Raw genomic sequence first — 22,985 nt, forward strand, 5'->3', positions numbered from 1 at the left:
TTGCACTTAGTAATGTTGCTGAAATGAGGTTTGATTATGCAACATTATTTTCTTTTTCAATAGTGTTAAGAAAATTGCCTGATAGTTTTGGTAGGTGTCATTGTTGTAATTTCCTCTTACATTAATATGCCATGTTTTCTAAGCATCTCTTCAGTTGATATAATTCAGAAAAAACTCCTTTTGCGATACTGAATTTTATTATCTGACACCATCAAATAATGAAATCAGGTGTTTTATCCTACAGGGTCTAGTACTGAAAAACTGTGTTGGCTAACCCTGCTTCTGAATCTTCCAAGACAACTTTAATGGTCTAGAAATAGTATTGGATGAGTCTAGCTAATTTATCCTTGTCTTATCAAAGTAGGACTAAAGAAGAAACCTGAAAATGATTGGATTTCTTTAAAAACCAACTTTTTAAAAAAGATCAAGCCTGTGTATCTCAGTCCTGAATCTGATAGATGAATATATTTGTAAAATGTAAAGGTGATCCATTATTTTAGCATATGTATTATGAAAGAATCACTACAAGGTCAATGATACTGTCATTTCTATTTCTTGAAGAACATGAGTAAAAACAGCAAAGCTAACCTTCTGTGGAAAAGCTGGCTGTTCATACCCATCTTCCTGTTTAAAAATTTCTGTAGATTTGAAGATACCATGGCTCTCTATATAGATCTCATATAGTATTTCAGCTGAGTTTTCAGGTCTTGTGTGTGTTATGTGCCATCAAGTCACCTCCGACTTATGGCGACTAGAGGTGGGCACAGTCCGCAAAATGGACCTAAATTAGACATGGTCCAGCCTGGTTCATGGATCGTGAACACGCAGTTCACGGGACTCATGTTTTTCATGAACTTTGGTCCATTTGAGCCGGTCTGTCGGTCTGTGGTCTGTGAGTTCAGACATCCTGGTGCCAATCTATCAATTTCCTAGGCAATGGAATGGACACTCGCAGACCTTCTGCAGCCCTTGGAACACAACAATCCTAGCCCTTAAAAACTTGATAGTTGGCTCTGGCTGCCAACAAGAGAGCTCCCATTCTTCTCTATGTGAGCAAGGAGCAAGAATTAATTCCCTAGGCAATGGCTGGGAATGTGTCTGAGTGGTGAGTGAGGAGGCTCTTCCCTCACCCTTTTCTGTTTGATTTTGCTTCATTGCAACTTTTTGGTGCTGCAAGCTAATGCAAGTCAATTGGCATTTGCGACTTCTAGTATCTATTGGAAGTTTCCTGGGGGTGGCCACTTGGGGGGTCTGTAACTCAGCCTCCAAAACGCAATCTTGGCCAAACTTGGAGGGTAGGTGGAGGAGAGCCTGCTGAAGGCTTGCTGTGAGTTTGACATCTCTGAGAATGAAGGGGGTGGTCCTAGGGCCCCTGGAAGTGACAGACCATGGACCGATGAACTGGTCCGTGAAAGAGGTGGGTTCATGGTCTGTGGTCTGTGAAGCACAACGGACCATGGGCCAATGGTCTGTGGGGTTTTTCTAGTCCATGCCCACCTCTAATGGTGACCCTTTGAATGAAAGACCTCCAAAATGTCCTCTAAAACGATTTCAGGTCTTACATCCACCAAACTGAATAACATGGCAATGTGGAGGCACCTAGGCTGCTCCCCTACATACTCAAGACTGGAATAGTGTCTAGCCTTGCTCAGTAATACTCTCATTAGGGGATTAAAGTCAACTGTGTTATCTAGATTTGACTAATCTCAGCACTAAATCACATGATCAGAGTAGTGTAGTCACCATGTAAATTTTATGATTCAGTCACATAGCTTCTCATCTCTACCCCTTTTGGAAGTCAACATATATTCCCTGCAATGAAGCTATCCAACATTGATTAACGTATGGCTTTGATTGGATTGTCATTTAGGTAAATGACAAAGCAATTGTAGGTATATCCCACTACTTATTTGGCTGAGTCCCTTGCTATCATTTTATTTCCACATATAAACTGATAAAAACCGTCCCCAGGCAATGCTACTTTAGCTATAAATGTTTCTATGATCTCAGGAGTATATTTGTCATTGTCAAAGACTCTAACACTGCACAATATAGATGGCAAATATATTGGCCATGTCACATAAATTTCACATAGTATCTATCATCTAAGTAACTGATATATATGCATTATTAAAGATCTGGTGCAGTTTTACAGATTGCTCCAAGTACTTTATACCTTTTCCATTTTGCAGTTTGAATATAAAAATTTACTATGAAGCTCACTGGCTGACCTTAGGCCAATCACATTCTGTCAACTTATCTCACTTTACAGAGTTGCTGTAATTATGGATAGACATGGGCATGATCCAAAAAAAAAATACCGATCAAGCTGATCGTGGATCTGCGCTGGTGGCGACCCCAGATCACCGATTCACTCCGATCAAGTCCCGTTTCCGATCTGGGATTGGGATCGGAGGCCCCCCACACACACTTAGAGCAGATGGGGAAAACGTTTTTAACCAGGTGACGAGCCACCTCCTCTCAGGGAGGGGACGTTTTCACACACACACACACACACACACACACACACACACACACACACACACTTAGAGCAGAGGGGGGGAGTTTTTAACCCGGCGACGAGCCACCTCCCCTCAGGGAGGGAACGTTTTCTCTCTCACACACACATACACGCACGCACGCACTTAGAGCAGAGGGGGGGGGGAGTTTTTAACCTGTCCCTGCCCCTCCAAATAGAGAGAGAGAGAGACACCCCGTCAACAAGTTTCAGTCAGCTTTTTAAAAAAAGCAGGGATAGAATCCTCCATTCCTCCCCAACCAATTTTAAAAGCAAGCAGCCAGTCTTCCAAAAGCATATTTTAAACAGGAAGAAAGTAAAACCAGGATCCACACGGATCCTCGCGGATCCTATGGTTTTTTAAATAGGAAAAACACAAATGAGACATCAAATCACATATCACAGCCAGGTCCACAGACTGAAATATAAAAAACACAGATCCAAAAATATTTGGCGCTGCCACGGTGAAAAACCATGAATCTGAGACACGGATCCTCATGAATTCATATGATTTTTACATTGAAACAAAACAAAAAGGCTGTCATATTTTAGATCTTTGGGTCCTGTTTGTGGCATTAGACATGATCTGGGACAGTATACACTCCCGCTCAGCTCCTCTGAGCCCTCTATTTACCATTGACCCACTGGGCTGAGAAGCCAGGAGGAGAGAGAGATCTCTTTTCAGTGTTAACTCTTTCAACGCACTGAATGAACTCAGGACGGAGCGCAAAACAGCTTCAGTTGATAGCTGCTCCCAAAGCCAGGGGTTTTTGTTTTCTCTCTCTCTTAACCCCTTCCTCTCCCAATCACTTTGCTTATATTTTTCTCAGGAAGCCACCTTTTCACTCACAACTGTTTGCTTTTCCTCACTAAGGGAAATATTATCAAGTTTCAAACAGAGCTCAGGCATTCCCCTGCCTCCGTTGCCAGGGGAATAGATTGTTGGCGCCTGAATGTCTAGCTTCCCGATCCTATTACGATCGCCCCGTCCAGCCCCGGTCCAGCCCCCTCCCGACTGCTGGATTGTTTGCCGTGGAAGACAACGATCCACCAGGTCCCGATTGCGCGAATGCCATTATCATGGGGTTTTTTTGATCGTAATGCAGATCGTGCCCATCTCTAATTATGGATAACCCCATGTATGCTGCCCTTAGTGTATGGAAATGCAGGATATAAATGTGAATTGTAAGAATAATACTTGGCTTTATAAACCCATATAGCAATAGATTAGACCAGAAAAACAGCAAAAAGGAGTTAAAAGGTGCACACTGAAAAACATGTGATACATAGACATTTATTCTAAAAGCAGCTCAGTAAAAACACTTCTCATTCAATGATAATGTAGGGGAAGAACAAAACTGCAATTATTTAGATCTAAGTTAGACCGCCATTGTCTCATGAAAAACTTCAATATAAACATTTTTTTGTTCTTTAAAGACAGAGTTTTCTAATTTACCTCAAGTTGTATGCTTTCTTAGCTTTTAATTGTTCACTAAATATACCACAATGCCATAAAAGGGCTATGCTTTAAGATACTTCAGAAGTGTTAAACTCACAGCTGTTATGTAGGTAAATGATTGCGGAGAGTATAGAAATATACAGATAAACTTATAGGTTGCAGGTAGCTGCATTAATCTGAAGCAAAAGCCAAAAACTGAAGCCATACTTTTACTTCTGAGTCTTACATTTCATAATCATGTAAGAATTGTATTAACATTTTACCATTCTTTAACCATATAATGATAGTTGATAGTTAGATTTTGTGCCAATTCAAAAAATTAATGTTATTCTTAGATGTATCAGTAACAGTGTGTAACCTATCATAAAACTAGTTATCTGCATGTTAAATTTCTCAGCAGTTTTATTTTAAGCAAATATTTAACCTTTGAAATATTTAGATAAAGTAATACGATTGAACAGAAGTTGAACATGGAGGTTTAGCAATTGACCTTTTACATTTTATTTGTGTTAAGAAAAGCATTGAAAAGCAGAGCTATGAACTTTATGTTATAGAATGAAATAGATAAACTGCATATAGCCACTGAAGTTTGGTGAGCCAGTTTGGTGAGCCAGTTTGGTGTAGTGGTTAAGAGCGCGGGACTCTAATCTGGAGAACCGGGTTTGATTCCCCACTCCTCCATTTGAAGCCAGCTGGGTGACCTTGGGCTAGTCATGGCTTTCTGGAGCTCTCTCAGCCCCACCCACCTCATAGGGTGTTTTGTTGTCGGGATAATAATGACATACTTTGTAAACCACTCTGAGTGGGCATTAAGTTGTCCTGAAGGGTGGTATATAAATCGAATGTTGTTGTTGTTGTTGTTGTTATCATCATCATCATCATCATCTTTGGAGTTTCATGTAACTGCTAATTCTTTTACAGGTATTTTATGTTTAGAGCAAGCGCACACAGAAAAAAATTCTCCATTCTGTTGATCGTGCTACACAAAAGGACAAAGTTGACATTCTCTTCATTCAAGTGATTCAAACCAATTTCAAACATTTTTGACTTTGCAAAAGCAAGATACTGACTGAGTAGGCTATCTTAAGTGAACCTAACCTGGCATTGCCATTTCTTTATTGCAAATGCCTAAGAACAGCAAAGTTGTAAAAAGAGAAATAGATGATGATGTCATCGAGTCGGTTAAAGATCTCCTATCAAATGAAGACTCTGTTGAAGATGCTTTCAAGAAGAGTGAGCTGTCAGTTGATGATCAGGAGGATAAAGATGTAGATGTAGAAGAGGGATCTGATGTAGAAGATGAGAGACCAGCTTGGAACAGCAAACTTCAGTATATTCTTGCACAAGTTGGATTTTCTGTAGGGTTGGGGAATGTATGGCGATTTCCATATCTGTGTCAAAAAAACGGTGGAGGTAAGAGTCTGTATTTAATCATTGATCATGCTAGCTGAAGCTCATTTATGCTAGGTAGGCAGCTGATAGCCCTGACTTAGCTCAAGTGAGTCTGATCTCATCAGATCTTAGAAGATAAACAGGGTCGGCCTTGGTTAGTAATTGGATGGGAGATATCCAACGGATACCAGGGTTGCAGAGGCAGGCAGTGGCAAAGCACCTCTGTTAGTCTCTTGCCATGAAAATCCCACAGGGGTTGCCATAAGCCAGCTATGACTTGAGGGCACTCTCCGCTACAGGCTGCTAATAGGGTACAAGTGGAAGTCCCCTATTTTTTTTTCATTTAAGACCCTTTGGATTTTCTTCTTAAAATCCAAGAAGCAAGCATGTGTCAGGAAGAAAATTGCAGGCATCATGGTGCCATTTTAGTGATTGTTGACCAATAAATATGAAAAGTAAAGATGGCAAAGAGTGACTAGGATTTGGTAGTTAGAATTTCCTACTGTCCCAAATTACTTCTGAGAATTAAAAAAGATGCTCATACTTTAGGATTTTTGTTAAACACACACACACACATATTGCAAAAGGCAACTCTAAACCCCTTTCTCAGTAGAATTTTTCTTTGTCAATAAAATTTAAATATAAACACCCTCAAATAGTTTGGATTACTGACAAATATTATCCTGGTAGCTGCAAAACAGGCCTTTGGTAGCTTCCTGATGCTTCTTACTTATTAGATTTCTCATAATTACAGAATGTTCCTGCCTTTACAGCAAATGAGGGTATTTACAGATCATATTACTTTGCAAGCAACATAAATTTGTGAAAAAAATGTTATCTAGGTATCAGAAACAATGCATCCAAGTTGTGCTAGAAGAAAGTATATTTACATGTTCTAGATGTTCAGATATAATCCCTGCTTATATCTGTATGGGATAAGTTGTATGTTCATAATAGCAAGCTGAATTTTAAAAGATTTACAATGAAATCCTAAGCAGAGTTACTCTGGTCTAAGCCCATTGAAATCAGTGTTTAGGCTTGCACTGTTGGAGTACTTCCTATGATCTACACCAGCCTATTTTATAGAAGGAGAAAAAGGAGTAGGTTCTCTTGAGTTTGGTTTCACTCACTCGATAAATTTCTCTGCCCCTTTTTGCACATTCACAGATAAGGGGACAGTACAAGAATTTGGGTCTACTGGGGCACTCACTTGCATATTGATCTATAGTCAAATTTTAAGCAGCGCAACATCCTTCAAAGTCCATTGAAATCAATTAGTTTAGAATTGCTTAGGATTGGACTGCTAATTATAGGAAAGTAGGGTTGTCAACCTCCAGGTGAAATCCCCCAGAATTACAACTAATCTCCAGGCAATATAGAACACTTCCCCTGGAGAAAATGACAGTTTTGGAAGGTGGACTGTATGGCATTATACCCCTCTGAAGTCCCTCCCCTTCTCAAACCCTGCCCTCCCAAGGCTCCATGTTCCTAATTGCCAGGAATTTCCTAACCTAGAGTTGGCAACTGTATAGTAAAGGCCTCCAATTTGGCTCTTGCAACTGAAATATTTTCTCAAGGGAAGACAATGTGAAATGTCAGCCTTGAGATCTTTCCTGCTAAGAAAAGGATAAACAGCAGCACAAATGCATGCACACATAGAATTGGTGGCAGAGAGTGCCCTCAAGTCATAGCTGACTTATGGTGACCCCTGGTGAGGTTTTCATGGCAAGAGATTAGCAGAGGTGGTTTGTCATTGCCTTCCTCTGCAACCCTGGTCTTCGTTGGAGGTCCCCCATCCAATTATTAACCAAAGCCGACCCTGCTTAGCTTCTGAGATCAGGCTCACCTGGCCCATCCAGGTCAGGGAGCACACAGAATTATATCAATGTAAATTTACCTATTCAAATTTAATAACAAACACAATATTCATGGAAAGCTTTTTGGAGAGGGGGGTAAGAGTTCAAAATTGTTCACCTGCATAATCTCATCAATTGTTAAATCAGCCCTATAAAATAGGGCAGTATTATCTCTACATTATGAAATATATAAGGCCGGGGTGGTGGTGGTACTCAAAATACTGAATTGTCTACTGTACTTTGCATTGTTTATGTCACCTAGTCAGTGGTAAAGAACTAGTTTTTATTGTTAAAAAACTGAACAACGTAAATGGTAGTAGAGAACTGATATATAAATACAATGTGGGTAGAGGCTGCTTTTTATTCACTTGTGTCTTTTAATGGTTCATATCTGTCAGCAGTAATATAGAAGAGCTGATTAACAGTTCATACATAGCTGATTAACCATTCAGCCCTAAGCAGAGTCTCACCCTTCTAAGCTCATTGACTTCAGTGTAGAAGGATCTACTTAGAATATCACTGCAAATTTCACTGCAAATTATTATTTACTATAAAGATTCTTCTCTCTCTCTCTCTCTCTCTCTCTCTCTCACTCATACACACAAACACACACAGCCTAGCATCATTAGGCATTCTATGGTAAGATTTGTTTGGATCAAGATCATATACTTTAGCGTGTCTGGTTGGATTTAAACACTTGAAACTGTTTGATTGGTTGTTAGCTAGGAAGAGCTGTGACTGAGCCAAGGATATCTAGCTGGCTTCAAGTAGACGAGTGGGGAATCAAACCCGGCTCTCCAGATTAGAGTCATGCTTCTCTTAACCATGGCACTAAATTGGGAAAAGGGAGCAAAAAGTATTTCTAGTTTTCACTCTGGGTCCAGATACCATATTCCAGTTCCATAGAACTAGAGCACTGGCTTTTCTTTTGAGCAGAAACCCCAGGAATGAACTCCTTATTCCTGCTGTACTAGATAGTCTCTCTGCCTTTTTGCCAGTTGCAAAACATTCTTGATTCCAAAAGGACTCTGGACCATCTGTTTCAGAAAAGCGCAGGAAGGATTACACTTCTCAACTTTTATTTTGCAAGCTATTTTCCCATGCTTGGGTTGTTCATTTCACTCTGTTATTATCTTCTCTGTTGTTTTATGTGCAATTTCCACCTCTCAATGATCTTACCCATCTTGTTGCTGAACTAAGCTATGGATCTCAAAGTGATCTCTGATTTTCATGCCTTACTATTAAGAAGACTTGCCCCATGTACACTCTGATTTGGGCAGAGTAGGATTCCAGCACTGGCCGTTGTGGTTGACCAGCAAGCCTAGATGCTACCATAGCAGGCAGTTCTACAGATTTGCTATGCATTATATGTTATGTATCTTAATGATTACTCAACATCTTGTCTTGACAGGTGCCTACCTTGTGCCATATTTAATTTTGCTGTTGGTAATAGGGATACCACTCTTTTTCCTGGAGCTTTCAGTGGGCCAGAGAATCCGTCGTGGAAGTATTGGAGTATGGAATTATATCAGCCCCAAACTTGGTGGAATTGGATTTGCAAGCTGTGTAGTAAGTAGCTATAATTTACCTTAAAATGTTATTGGAACTTAAAGTTTGCTTTTCAAGTTGTTACAGGATAAGATTTGTGTTTTGCCGAGTATTGAAGATTTATGTTCTAATACAAAGGAAAGAATCTGTGAAAATACTCATGTAACAGTGAAACTAATTAACACACATTCCAGTTGTTTAGACTAAAGATTAAGGCACTACAGAATAAAACTCTAAAACAGCATGAGTGCCCACAGCAAAAAAAAAAAAAAGATTATGCAAATACTTCCCATTTTTTTTAGCCCTATTACCAGATCATGCGGCTATTATTTGGATTTACAACATGCTGTGCTATGGCAGCTAAAAGTCCACCCTATTCTCAGGAGGTGGAGCAAACCCAAAAAGCTCTTCTATATCTAAGATTAAACAGTCTAGAAGGATTTACTGAAAATACATCCATATACTGCGTATGCTGATGCTGCAGCTGTAGAGGCCACTGAATGGGCCTTTATTGGGCCTATCTCTACCCCCCTTTGTCTGCCATGTTATTTCTTGACTAAGCTTTCTAATTCCCTAACGGTGTTGCACTAGGACAACTACACTAATGATGTCAGTTGTGGCAGCTTTCAGCTCCAGCGCCTGTTCAAGGCAGCCAGTTTGCTCTTGCATTGTGCCTGGACTTCCTATTGGAGAACCAATAAGCTACTATATCAGTTCTGTGGACTGTAAGCTATTACATGTATAAGATTGACGTCCCAGCCATAAACGTTTGCACTTATATATCAACTTGAAACATGGGGTAAATTCATGGTTTTGTGACACGGTACGAGAATAGCCAATATGTTCTGTCCTAAGCTAATAATTGCTGAGGTTTCAGCAATTCTTTCAAAAATTATTTTGAATTTCTATATAGTTACAAAAATAATGATATTTTAAAATGTTCTGCATTTTCCATAGGTGTGCTTTTTTGTGGCACTTTACTACAATGTCATCATTGGCTGGAGTTTGTTTTACTTTTCTCAGTCCTTTCAGCACCCGTTACCATGGGACCAGTGTCCTTTGGTGAAAAATTCTTCTCATCCCTGTAAGTCCTGAATACAATAAATTTTAATTACATATTAATCCAGACTCATTTAATTCAATTTCTGGTTTTTTCCTAGGATTTTGTTTAAGATTTGAATAGTAATCTTTAGTTTTCCCACAGGTATTGTTAAAACATGTTTCTGTTCTTTCCTTCCAAACTACTGTCTGATATACAATGTAAATCGATGGTTGTTGTGGATTTTCCGGGCTGTATAGCCATGGTCTTGGCATTGTAGTTCCTGGCGTTTCGCCAGCAGCTGTGGCTGGCATCTTCAGAGGTGTAGCACCAAAAGACAGAGATCTCTCAGTGTCACAGTGTGACACTGTAATCCACAACAACCACCGTTCTCCGGCCGTGATAGCCTTCAACAATATACAATGTAAATCCTTTATCTAACTGAACAAAATAGAAAGTAGAAAAATGTATACCATTTCTGTTTTTCTAGTTTGTGGTTTGCTTTAAATGATAATATATATTTAAATATAGAGAGACTTTCATAGCTCCTCTGTGCAGTTACTCTTTGACCATTTCCCCTTCCGTGTGTTTTTCAAATAATAGCAACAGAGTTAAAACTATTAGCCTTATTTGATAAAGGTAGCAGTCCTAGGGAGTAAGTCCACTGAATAAGATAGGGCTTATTATTGAGAGCCAAACTGCAAGTTATACCCTGTTTCAGTACTAGATTGCCTGATTCTCCCATGCCATGGGATTTGTAAATGATTCTAATAAGGAAAATATTCATGGGTAATTAACAGTGCAATCCTAAACAGAGTTCCTCCAGTCTAGTGGACTTACAGTGCAATCCTAAGCAGAATTACTCCGGTCTAAGACCATTGAAATTGATGGGCTTAGACTGGAGTAACTCTGCTTAGGTTTGTAGAGTTACGCTGGAGTCACTCTGGTTAGAATTGCATTGCAAATGTGACTATTATTTACAGACAATGTCTTCATGGCATTTTTAAACGGCCAGATTTTTCTGTAAAATGATGTGGGCTGCCGTAACATGTAGTTTGCCTCTGAGTAAGCCTTCTTAGGATTCATCTCGAAGATGGGTATGATGGGACTCATGATAAAGTAAGTCTAAGAAAGCAAAATAAAATATGAGCAGTGCAAACCTAAGCAAAGTTGCAGCCTTCTAAATCCATGCAGGACAGTGCTCTCAAAATTGAGATCAGAGTGTTTATAACTCCAAAATGCTCAAAAGTGGAAACAGGGTAATTGAATAATGTTTATTTAAACTATCTCCAAAGGCAAAATTAAAATTTAAATTGTAAATTTACTTAGCTATTTTTAATAGTAACATTGTGTTGTTTTGCTTGAAATGGTAAGGAGCAAGCTATGAAATCTTTCTGTATTATCCTCCAAGCATTTCCTGTTGCTTTAGTTCACCATCTGAACAAAAGACATAGACGTCAGTAGGTAAAAGTTATATTTAATTTCCCTTGAATGCTTTCTTTATTATGATCAATGAGTTTTCCTGAAACCCTATATGGAACAGTGAAATACCTGTGAATAATCAGACTGTATTATGTTTGCCTAATTCTTGTTAATTTATGAAGCAATCGTTCACAGCCATAATGAAATAATCCTAGTTTGGCATATCATGAAACACAAGTACATGACATCTATCTCTGAGCTTTAATTATCTCTTGGCCACCACATGCTTTGATCTCTAAATAGTAAGAGAAACATCTTAATTGTAATTCTAATAATATTTTTCCTTTGCCTGAAGCAAATATGTAGATAAACATTAAACTGTTGCACAAACTCTCCTTGTGAGGTAATACACTCAAACAGTTTGTTATTCTAAACTGACAGACATTCCTTATATAATATACATAGATTCAGGAATAAGATTTAAGTTTTGGGTGTATTCCACTATCTTTTAAAAGTGACAACTCCTCTGTACATAGTCATTCACATCCTTTGTCTATTATCCTCGTACCATTTACTCTAGAGTATTTCTGTTGATATCATATTGCATAGGAGTTTTCTGTCACACCAGAATTGAACTTCATGTCTCTAAATAAATATAGTTCATTAAAACATTTCTATGCTTATTAGGGCTTTGCTTATCATTTGCATATAGGAGTTTTATAACATATTCCCAGCTCTTAGGAAAGGTTGTTTCCACATGGACGTTTTTCTCCACATTTAATTTAATTTAATTTAATTTAATTTAATTTATTATATTTATATTCCACCCTCCCCGCTTTCGCAGGCTCAGGGCGGATAACAAATACAAACATCACCCAACCATTAAAAACATTTAAAAGCATTAAATAATACATTAAAAACATTTAAAAGCATTAAATATTACAGTTCATACTGCATAGTAGTTCATACATGCCTCTGTGTTTGCATAGGGGCGATAGTTTAACCCCCCTCCACGGGGGGGGGGCACCGCCCGGCATCAACCATATGCCTGGCGGAATAGCTCTGTCTTACAGGCCTGGTGAAATGCAAGCAAATTTTGCCGGGCCCTTGTCTCGCAAGACAGAGCATTCCACCAGGCCGGGGCCAGGACTGAAAAGGCCCTGGCCCTGGTCGACACCAGGCGGGCCTCCCTAGGGCCAGGGACACTTAAAAGATGTTTTCCACCAGAGTGGAGAGTCCTCTGGGGCTCATAAGGTGAGAGACGGTCCCTCAGATACGTCGGTCCCAATCCGCGTAGGGCTTTGTAGGTTAACACCAAAACCTTGAACCTGATTCGGTACTCCACTGGCAGCCAATGCAGCTGGCGTAGCACCGGTGTAATATGCTCCCACACCGGTGCTCCAGCAATGACCCGCGCTGCTGCATTCTGTACCAGCTGTAACCGTTGGATCAGGCCCATGGGAAGCCCAGCGTAGGGCGCGTTACAGTAATCCAACCTAGAGGTGACCATTGCTTGGACCACTGTAGTCAAGTCACGGGGAGACAAATAAGGGGCAAGCTGCCTGGCCTGCCGAAGATGATAAAAGAAAGACCTGGCAACTGCAGTGATCTGGTCCTCCATCTTCAGGGAGGAATCCAGAATCACCCCCAGGCTCCTAACTCTCGGGGCCAGTGTAAGTACTGCCCCATCAAGTGTAGGAAGCCGGGATCCCAAAGCCATCTCCCCACGACCCACATACAGGACCTCCGTCTTCGTGGGATTCAATTTCAGCCGACTTTGTCTCAACCAACCAGCCACAACCTCAAAAGCACTCTCCAGGGCATCGGGGGCCGATCCAGGCCGCCCGTCCAACAGCAGATAAAGCTGGGTGTCATCCGCGTATTGGTGACACCCAAGCCCGAAACTCCGCACCAGCCGGGCGAGGGGGCGCATTTAGATATTAAACAATAATGGAGAGAGTATCACTCCCTGTGGCACACCACATACCAGTGGCCTACGAGATGACACTCTCTCCCCAAGCACCACCCTCTGTCCCCGATCATGGAGAAAGGAGACCAGCCACTGCAGTGCTGTCCCCTGAATCCCCACATCAGCAAGGCGGTGGGTCAAAAGCTCATGATCAACCGTATCAAACGCTGCTGACAGATCCAGCAAAATCAGCAGTGCTGATCCGCCCTGATCCAGATTGGCATCTGCTTTGGAGTGCGGCAACCCCACAATGTCATCCCCTCGTTATTCACTTTCTGAGTTTTCCCCTGCTTTGCTCTGATCTTCTTCAAACATGATTTGATATGATTTTCCAAAAAGATTATGGTAGTCAACTCTCAACTCTAGATTGCAAAATTCCTGGAAATTTGGGGGTGATGCCTGGGGGAGGGTGGGGTTTGGGGAATGGAGGGACCTCAGTGGGGTATAATGTCATAGAATCCACCCTCCAGAGCAGCCATATTCTCCAGGGGAACTGGTCTCTGTAGTCTGGAAATGAGTTGCAATTCTGGGAGATCTCCAGGCTCTACCTGGAAGTTAGCATCCCTACAGTTAATGTAGGGCATGCTGAAGGCTGTTTTCCCTGCCTTCTTGCATAAGCTCCCATGCAGCCATCATAACATTATACTGTCCTAATGATCTTTTCCCATGCTCTGACTTTCAGTTTTCATTAAAAAAAAATAATAAGTTTCTAGGCCTTTTTTGTGATACACTTTCCCCTTTATATTTCTTCAGCGAAATGGGCTAGAGTTATAATTAGAGATGGGCATGATAAAAAAAAAATTGCCAATCCAGCTGATCGTGGATCAGTGCCGGTGACAATCCTGACTAAACGATCCACACCGATCATCTCCCATTCCCGATTCGTGGATCGTGCATCATGAATCGTAGATTGTGGAGGCCAAAGCGGGGTGCGCTGCTATTCCCAGCTATGTGGGAAGGTGGGTGTTGGCAGCGGCCACCGGGCCTGGAGGGCATGGGGAGATGGTGACAAGCCGCCTCCCCTCAGGGGGCAGGGGGTCTGGCCGGTCGCCAGTGGCACCCCCCATGTGCCCACCCACCAGGCCAAAAAGGAGCACGCTGGTGAGAAAAGAACGGTGGGTGATGCCGGCTGCATCTGTGTTTGTGTTTGGCTGTCTGTGTTTGGCCGTCAGAGCTGCCTATCAGGGTTTGCAGGGATGAGATTGGAGTGCCCATGGCTACAGAACACCCCCTTCCCCCTCCCTCCCCTGGGTGTCTTCTCCCAACTGGTGACTGCTTTGCTGCTCCGTGGTTGGAAGGAAGCCCTGCTGATCAAGGAGAGCTGGGCTTCCATTTGGGTTTCCAGGGCGACAGAAGGAGGGGAAACACAGCTCAGGCATTCCCCTGGCTCCGTTGCCCCGGGAATAGATTACTGGCACCTGAGTGTCTGGCTTCCCGATCCGAACACGATCCAGCCTCGATCCAGCCCCCTCCCAATCGCTGGATCGTTGGCCGTGGCCGATCATGATCCGCTGAGTCACGATCACGCGATCCCCATTATCGTGGGTTTTTTTGGATCGTAATGCAGATCGTGCCCATCTCTAGTTATAACGTTATATCACTATAAAGGGGGAGGCTGTAAGGACTTGAAGGTGGAATCTCATTTTCCCTTGTATCCTCCTCTCACACTATTTCCTCGTTCCCTTTTCCTGCTTCCTTCTCTTTTTCCCACCTGCCAACCAAACTACCTTTATCTTCACCTCTGTCTTCAGCTTTCCCTCCTTCCCTCCCCCAGCCGCATTTCCCTGGAAATATCTTTGGCTGCAGGACTGGGCACAGTGGCAAAGTGGCTGCCACCAGGGCATGGCGGCTGCCAGTGGGACTGGGTCAGACTAGGGAAGCCAGGTACCCCTTGGTAAGCATGAGAATTGGGGGGGGGGCAGCAGGCACTTACCTGTGTTCTTGGTGCATATGTGCTCATGGCCCCAGTTGATGATGTCACTTCTGGCATGACTTGGAAGCAACCACATTGCACCAGGAATGATTCTTTAAGAATTGACTCAAAATATAATAGTTTCATTTTCTTTAAGAATTGGCCTTGGCACAATACCATTACATCCAGGTCACACTGGGAGTGACAGAACGGACTAGGACTGCAAACATGCCCATTTCCCCACTCTGCCTCCTCCTGCTGAAGGTCATGCCTCCTTCCACCAATCAGCTGGCAAACAGTGACAAGAGGCATGAATCACCAGGAGTTTGGCCATTGGCAAGCACCTGGCTTCTGTGGGCCACACCCAGTGGCATGTGCTGACCAGGCCCAGTTGCGCAGTGGCTGCTGGGCCAAGTGATGTGGGTAGTGCGTCTTCAGTGGTTGCTGCTAGGCTTGTCCTTAGTGAGTTGTCCTGAATCAAGGGACATGACAGCAGAAGGGGGGATAGGTCCACACTTGCTTTACAGAAACTTGCAAGACTCAGCAATATTGTTGTGGTTGCCTAGCACCCTCCACAATGGCCACTGAGAGCTCAGTTGGCATTTCCTTAAAGGTACAGGTGGTGTTTCTGTTATTTTGAAAAAATGTTAATTCACAGTTGATGGTTTTTTAAAAAAAAAAATCAGATTTTTCTGCAAACTTGAGACTTTTTTCAGGTTTGTAGAGAAATCCCCTGTCTGTCCCCATCTCCATTTTGTAATCTATTGATTCACATTGTATGGCCTAGGATTAGATATATGATAGTAATCTAGCAATTATTTTTTAAAAAGTGGTTTTGGCAGGGAAAATGGCACCTGATGGAGGAAAGTGAACACAAAACTCATGTGTGAATGCTCCATTGCCAGTGCGAATGCCTCTGCAATTTACAGTGACATTGACAAGGAAATGGAAAATCTTGTCCATGTAGATGAAGTCGAAGACTGGCTTATATTCATTACAAAAACTGTATTATCTACATTGAGATGTAACTTAATCCTTAATCCTTCACAATTACCCTAGTGTAAATTCATTGAATTCAGTGGAATTTACTTAATGATAAACGTTCATACAGATCAGGCTTCATGTTATGGTAAATACATGTAGATCAGTAATTGCTCCACAATTCAAAGAAATGACGCTGATAATTAGAGTCAATGCAATGAGAATCAAAAGCAAGGCTCACTTTCATTGCATTAATGCCTAATTGTATATAAATAAACCCTTCCCAAACTCTCATTTTAATAATAAAATAGACACACAGGAATCTCTTTCTTACACAAATAACGTTGCTGTACTAGAAATTTAATGTGTGAAAACAGTTGAAGTTTTCTATGGCATGAAGCTAAATAACATCCATCTGATAATTGCTTGCAGATGAAAGTGATATTAAGGGGAGTGCTAGAGGGGCCATTTTAAAAGATGGCTAATTTATACATGAATCTTAAAGGATTAGGAGCCCTGCTCTCCTATGCGTTTGCTTATTTTGCTACATGGGCATAGAAGGGTTGCATAGTATATTGCAGTTACTTTGCTATGCCAGCTTAGTAAAATAAAAGCTTCTTTAGTTTCCTGAGTTATTAAATTTATAAGTACACATATTTTGTAAATGAGGGCACTAAGCTTTGTAAGAACTTGTCTGAGTTTGCTCTGAATGCTTGGGTAATTACCTGTGTGTTATTTTCTGTCCGAAAGTAACAGATTCTGGGTTTGTTTCTATTTTGGCAGTTGTGGAGCCAGAGTGTGAAAAAAGCTCTGCTACCACCTATTACTGGTACCGAGAAGCACTCAATATCTCCAACTCTCTCTCAGAGAGCGGAGGTCTAAACTGGAAAATGACTATCTGCTTGTTGGCTGCCTGGGTGATGGTGTGCCTAGCAATGATAAAAGGCATCCAGTCTTCAGGCAAGGTGAGTCTGCCTAGGCCTTCTTCACATTTCCCACCTGAATTCTTACTCACCACACCCCTTTACCTAGCCTCTCGTAAAGTCTGTATGGGCAGGCTGGAAGCTATGACTCATTGTGCCTTTTTGTAATCCCAAGTCAGGAAATGTTGGTACATAAGCATTAAAATTGTAGTCTATTAAATACAGAAGTTATCCTTGGATAAAAAGAGTGAGGGAGTGTTGCGGTATGAGAACCTTTTTGTTTCCATTTGCTATAGATTCTGCTGATAATTATATCTCATTTTCAGTGTAATGCCTATACACACATGTAATTTAACAAAGAAGAATGGAATTGCTAGGTGGCTCTCCAAATTGTTTTTCTTTTATGTATCTGGGTTGGATCCACAAACCAATCAAATTGCCAGGTCAAGTGACAAAGATGTGTGTTCAGGATAACCAAGCCACAGGAGATCCCAAGAGAAATGAGGAGTCCATGTGTTGGGTTGTAATCCATAAGGGGATATGCAGGTAACTGACGGTGAACAATCAATTGAAATAACCCACTACCTTTAGACCAGCCACTTTGGACATGCAATTGGGAAGATGCACATGAAAATCCAGGGATCACACCAGAATAAGAAGGCAGGAAGTTATGCAAAGATGTGAGCCAAGGAGGGCTGTAATGTAGAAAGGTGATGTGGCTATACTTGAAGAAGATAGAAGCAGCAGAAATCAGGGCATGGAAAAAGAATAAGGGCTTAGAGCTCATAAGAGCCAGGAAGACGGGGCACAGCACAACAAAATCAAGATAAGAAATCCCACAAGCCTGTGTAAGGACTAATGACCAATTAACTGAATATTTCTCAGCTACTTCCAGGCATCCTAAGAATACTTCCCTGAGAATAAGCTGCATTGAGAATTATTTATTTACTTATTTATAGTATTTAATCTTTCTTCTCAATGAGAACCCACAGTGGCTTACATATTTCTCCTCCATTTTATCCTGACAACAATCCTGTGAGGTATTTTTGTATTTGTAATACAGCAATCTTTTAACTTTGTTCTTTCCTTTTGTAAGTGGATAACTTGAATTGCTGCTATATGCCAATAAAGGCTGACTTGACTTGACTTGACTGTGAGGTAGGCTAGGCTGTGTGTGAGTGGCTCAAGGTCACCCAGCAAGCTTCATGGCAGAGCAGGAATTTGAACCTGGTTCTCCCAGATCCTAGTCTAACACTTTAACCACTACACCAAACTGGTTCTCATGCGGACTTGAGTAGAATTCTGAGTAGAACTGCATAGGATGGTATGGCCCAACCTGCCTTTTGACTTTAAATGACACGAGAGGAATTTTAAAATTCAAAATATGTTACTTAACATAGAGGGAAAGTGTTAGGTGCAATCAGGTGTGGAAAATTTCTGAAGTAACTCAGTATAGATAACTCTGAGGTAAAATCTGTACATGCACAAACTGAGAGGCTTTTGTTCCAGTGTTTTCCCAAACACTCTAGTACACTTTCTTTGAGTATTCTCTTACTTTTTTTGGTTTCCAGAAGGCTTGGTTCCCTCTCTCCAGTACATAGATCCCTTCTATTGATACAGCAGTACTCATCTTGAGTTTTAACTGACCTTTAATATCTCCAAAGATAGTTTCTAACCATGCCAGACCAGGGATCTCTTCATTCTTCAGAGCTAACTCCCTGTTTGAAAGGGCTGGGAAATTCTCCTCTCACTAGATCTTTCCCCTTTCTTTGGCCCGAATGAGAGTCTTCACCTACTTCCAAAACTTCCTTGTCAGCTTTCCCCCAGTTCTCTTGTTTGTGTTATTCAGCCAGGGCTGAATTCTGAAAGTACTCAACTCTTCTCAGCTAGGGCTGAAATCAGACTCCCTTCTCCCCAGCATCCAGTTCAGAAGCCTCTCTCTGTTCAGCTCATGCTACCCAGTCAGATTCCATGGAGTAGCCTGTCACTCCAGGCTCTCTGTTTCTGTGAAGAATTAACCCTTCACAGTCTTTCAGCTGTTTGTATAACACTTCTAAGCTTTTAAAAGTGCAGTCAGAGTCTCTCCATGTGAGACAACTTGGTGTGTGTTTGTCAAGTGTAAGGAAATGAAATGTTAGCCAGAAAGCATAGTTTAAGAGCCAGAGCCAGCAGAGATCACTTCCCAGAGGGTTTATTAATTTAATCTTTGCCTCCCCGAAGGCTCTGTCAATTTCGCCTCTCCTGTCTAAAACTGTGTGGGATCACAACCAAAAGGCAGCGAGGAATGGAAATGGGTTGGAGCTGCCTTCCAGAGCTGGGCTTGGACCTGGAGAGGTTATAATGGACTGAAATTTTCTTTCTGGCATTTCACAGCCCCTTCACACAGCTCCAGTGTATAGCAAAGCCTTTGCCCTGCTGCCAGCTCTTTTTAAACTATCCTTCCCGGCTAACATTGCATCTCTCAACACGTGTTCTTCACATGTCAGATGTCTCGTGTAGAGAGACTCACATTCACAGATGACACTGTTGTCAATCTAAGAATGAGCAAATTGCTCTGGAGATAATTCCACACACATGTTTAAATGGCAGCTCCGTGATAGATAATAAGGTCCCTTCTGAAGCGATCCGTCCCTTCTGGAGCGATCTCCACCGGCTCCACCTTTCAAAACTTCGCTTCCCAGCTAACATTGCATCTCCCAACACTTGACGGCCATGTGCCCTAGCGTCTCATGTAGAGAGACTCTAAGTTACTGTATCTGTTATGACACCTATGGACTCTAAACAAGACAGGCATGCCAGACAAGTTGACAGTTCCAAATGCTTCTGAACCTTATAAACTTTTGTTATTTCTTCAATGTAGATTAATTATACCTATACCAATTGGTCGGGGGGTTGATTAGTTAATATCCAAAATGCACCTCCCTAGTAAATAACAGGAGAAAATGTTTCCAAGTAAGCCTCTCTTCCTAATTTCCCCTGTTCTTTTGTTTGCTTCTCACTTGGTAATGCATGTATACCATGCTAGATCCATCCATGACTGATCTCAACCATGTGGCAGTATGCCTAAAGTCTCGTATTTCGGTTTCCACTGTAATTGGAAAAGAGAATTCTTTAAGAGGCATGCACAAGATATATTTCTATTTGATTGACCTTTGCAGTAAGGTGTCCCAGGTTAAAAAGTAAATGATTGCAGAGGAAATTATATATGCTTCTTGTTCTTTTGCAAGTGGTCCTGACTTGTCAATCAAATGGTGATGTGTTCTCAGAACTATGCATTGAAGTTAACTACTCACATGGGAACTTCTACCATGACCTCCTGCCCTTGGGGCAAGAGAACTGAGTCATTCTGGTATGTGGACTAGTAAAAATAAATAAAGGAGGGTATTTTTTCTACAAAAGCTGCTCCAGCTAAGTACAGTGCATTGGTTGCTTCTCTTTTGCAAGCTTCATTACAGTGGGACTTGAACATGATTAATTCCCCGTGGCTTTCTAAGGATTGTTGGTTTTAGAAAAACTTGTTTCTAGCTTTCATCTTCCCAGGTGTTTAGGTTGTGCAAGAGATCATGGGACACTTCTTAAAATCTTATCTCAGCAATAGGAATGACTGAATATAGCGAGGAATGATTAAAATATAGCTAGTTCTGGAAGAGGATCTATTCAGGGCTTAGATGCAGAGCGTTCTGTGAGCCACCCTTGGGAACATGTTCCACTCTCTGCTCTTTCAAGCAATGCTCTCCTCTTTTCCCGTCCGTGCATTGGCTGTCGTTACATTTCTCTGTACACTGATGCAGATCACACTAAAGCACCAAGATTTCTTACAGTCTGTAAATGCACTTCAAAGTAACAAAGAGTCTCATGGCATCTTAGTGAATAACTTTATTGTGGCATAAGTTTTGGTGAGATTACACTGCACCAGATGAATGTAGTTTTTTCCTCTGCTCCCTCACAGCTTTGTGGTACATTTGTGCACCTCCCAAGGTTTCCCAAGCTTTCTTTCCAATCTTTCCCAAACCTGTTTTGCTGTGAAGTTTTGGGAAAGGTTGCAGCAAAGCTGGCAAGACTGGTATATGGATGGGAAAATCAGATGTTCCCAGTCCTGCCCACATGACGGCCATTTCCCCTCTCCCTGCTGCAGCCATTGCCTCTTCCAAACATGGGAAAGCTTTTTTTCTTTTTAAATCAGCAGTTGGATATTATTATACAATTATAATGATATAACTGTGTACTGAGTTCTCTGAAGCCTCAGCTTTCATGTTTTTAAAAGTAAATTCTAGCTTTTTTGTTGTTATGGAGATATGCATTTCCCCTTATAGCTTTGCAATGAAAGGTATTAGCAACTTTTCTTTTAAAATTACCGCTGGGAAGTCACAGAACCTGATACAGATTGTTATATGATGATAATGATATCCAATTGGCAATTAAAAAAACAACTGAAAAACCTTAGTGATGTGTGTGCTGGGGAGAGTGGCAGCTGCTGGAAGATTAAGCCAAGGAAATCACAGGGAAACCTGCCATGTAAAAGCCCCATTGCTATTGCACTGTATTGGCAACTCCCACAGCAATGGCGAAACTACCCAAGCCTGTCCCTACGTAGAAAAACACCATGTAAACAAAGCTACAAACAGCACGTGTGGGGGAGGGAGGGAATTACTAGAACACCTGATATCCCAGGTGATAGTGTATTATCTATTATTTATTATTAAATTGCACAGCACAATGTATTCATTTTAATTATTTCTAATCCACCTTTCTCACTGAGATTTAAGGCAGATTAGAAAACGTGAGAGTACAGTCAATTTCAAAGACATTTTAATAAACAACGTAATAGGATATATAACTGCAAATTTGCAAAGATTTAAAACTAGCAGGAATCTGATACAGAGTTGAAGAAGTGCTAAACAGAGCATAAGCAATTCTAATACTGACATATTAAACAACATATAAACAATCCAGTAGGATCATACTTACAGCAACAAACAGTACATAGAAGTAAAGTGAGTCTATAGTCCCTTTACTGATGCATCACTTGGGGACCTCTTCCCTACAGTACAGCCCTCCTATCGGAGTAAAAAAAACCCTTGAATAATTCAGTTTTGCATCTTTTGCAGAAAGTCAGGAGAGTGGAAGCCTTCCTGACCTCTTCAACTGGGCCATTCCATAGGGTGGGGGCCACCACAGAGGATGCATGTGTATGAGCAGCTGTTGAATTTACTCATGTGTGAGGTGGCACCTGCAGAAGGCCCTGTTCAGATGAGTGAAGTTGCTGTGGCAGAACATAGAGAAGAAGCAGTCCCATAGATATGCTGGACCAAGGCTATGAAGAGCTTTGTGTGTGATAGCTACACCTTGAATTGAGCTCAGTAGCTGATAGCCAGTGGAGTAACTGCAGAACGGACTAATATTCATGCTCCTCCTAGTTCCCAGTAACAACTGAGCTGCAGCATTCTGCACCAACTAAAGTTTCCAAGTTAACTTAGAGGGGAGATTTATGTACGGTATTACAGTAGTCAAGTCTAGAGGCCAGATTGGTAGGGTGGGGGGCACATCTTCCAGGATATACTGAGGTTGTAGAAAGCATTTTTGCAGCTGCCTAAATTTGTTTTTCCAGCAGTAGCACTGGATCCAGTATAACCCTCAGGCTCTTAATTGAGCCTGCAGGGTCAGAAGAAATCCATTGAAAGTGGGGAGTATGATGTCCTTCAAGATCTCTGCCTTCCCAATGACGATCACTTCTATCTTGTCTGGCTTCGGTTTCAGTTTGTTTGCTTTCAGCCATTTGAACAGCCATGCTGTTAGGTAGCTACGCTGGGTCTCCACAAGATCCAGTCAAAAGAATAAACAGCCTGGTCAGGGTGAGTGGGGACCTCTCTGAACTGCTGATGAATTAGCTAAAGATGGCAAATCTGAATAGTGTACATAATCTTGGAAGGTCCATTGCTGTCTCCTACCGAATCCAAGACTAACAG

The 22,985-nt window shown here is 41.5% G+C and overlaps 1 protein-coding gene across 1 annotated transcript in view; it reads left to right on the forward strand.

Annotated features, from left to right (window-relative positions):
* The first annotated feature begins 5,101 nt into the window (after positions 1-5,101).
* SLC6A15 (solute carrier family 6 member 15) overlaps positions 5,102-22,985 on the forward strand; it is a 29,631-nt gene continuing 11,747 nt past the window's right edge. The window contains exons 1-4 of the mRNA XM_054988807.1: positions 5,102-5,390; positions 8,637-8,794; positions 9,731-9,857; positions 16,880-17,061. Of these exons, the coding sequence (XP_054844782.1) occupies positions 5,102-5,390; positions 8,637-8,794; positions 9,731-9,857; positions 16,880-17,061 (756 nt within the window). The remainder of the gene's footprint in view (positions 5,391-8,636; positions 8,795-9,730; positions 9,858-16,879; positions 17,062-22,985) is intronic.

The sequence above is a fragment of the Eublepharis macularius genome, chromosome 9, assembly GCF_028583425.1.
Source record: "Eublepharis macularius isolate TG4126 chromosome 9, MPM_Emac_v1.0, whole genome shotgun sequence".
In the NCBI taxonomy this organism is placed as follows: Eukaryota; Metazoa; Chordata; class Lepidosauria; order Squamata; family Eublepharidae; genus Eublepharis; species Eublepharis macularius.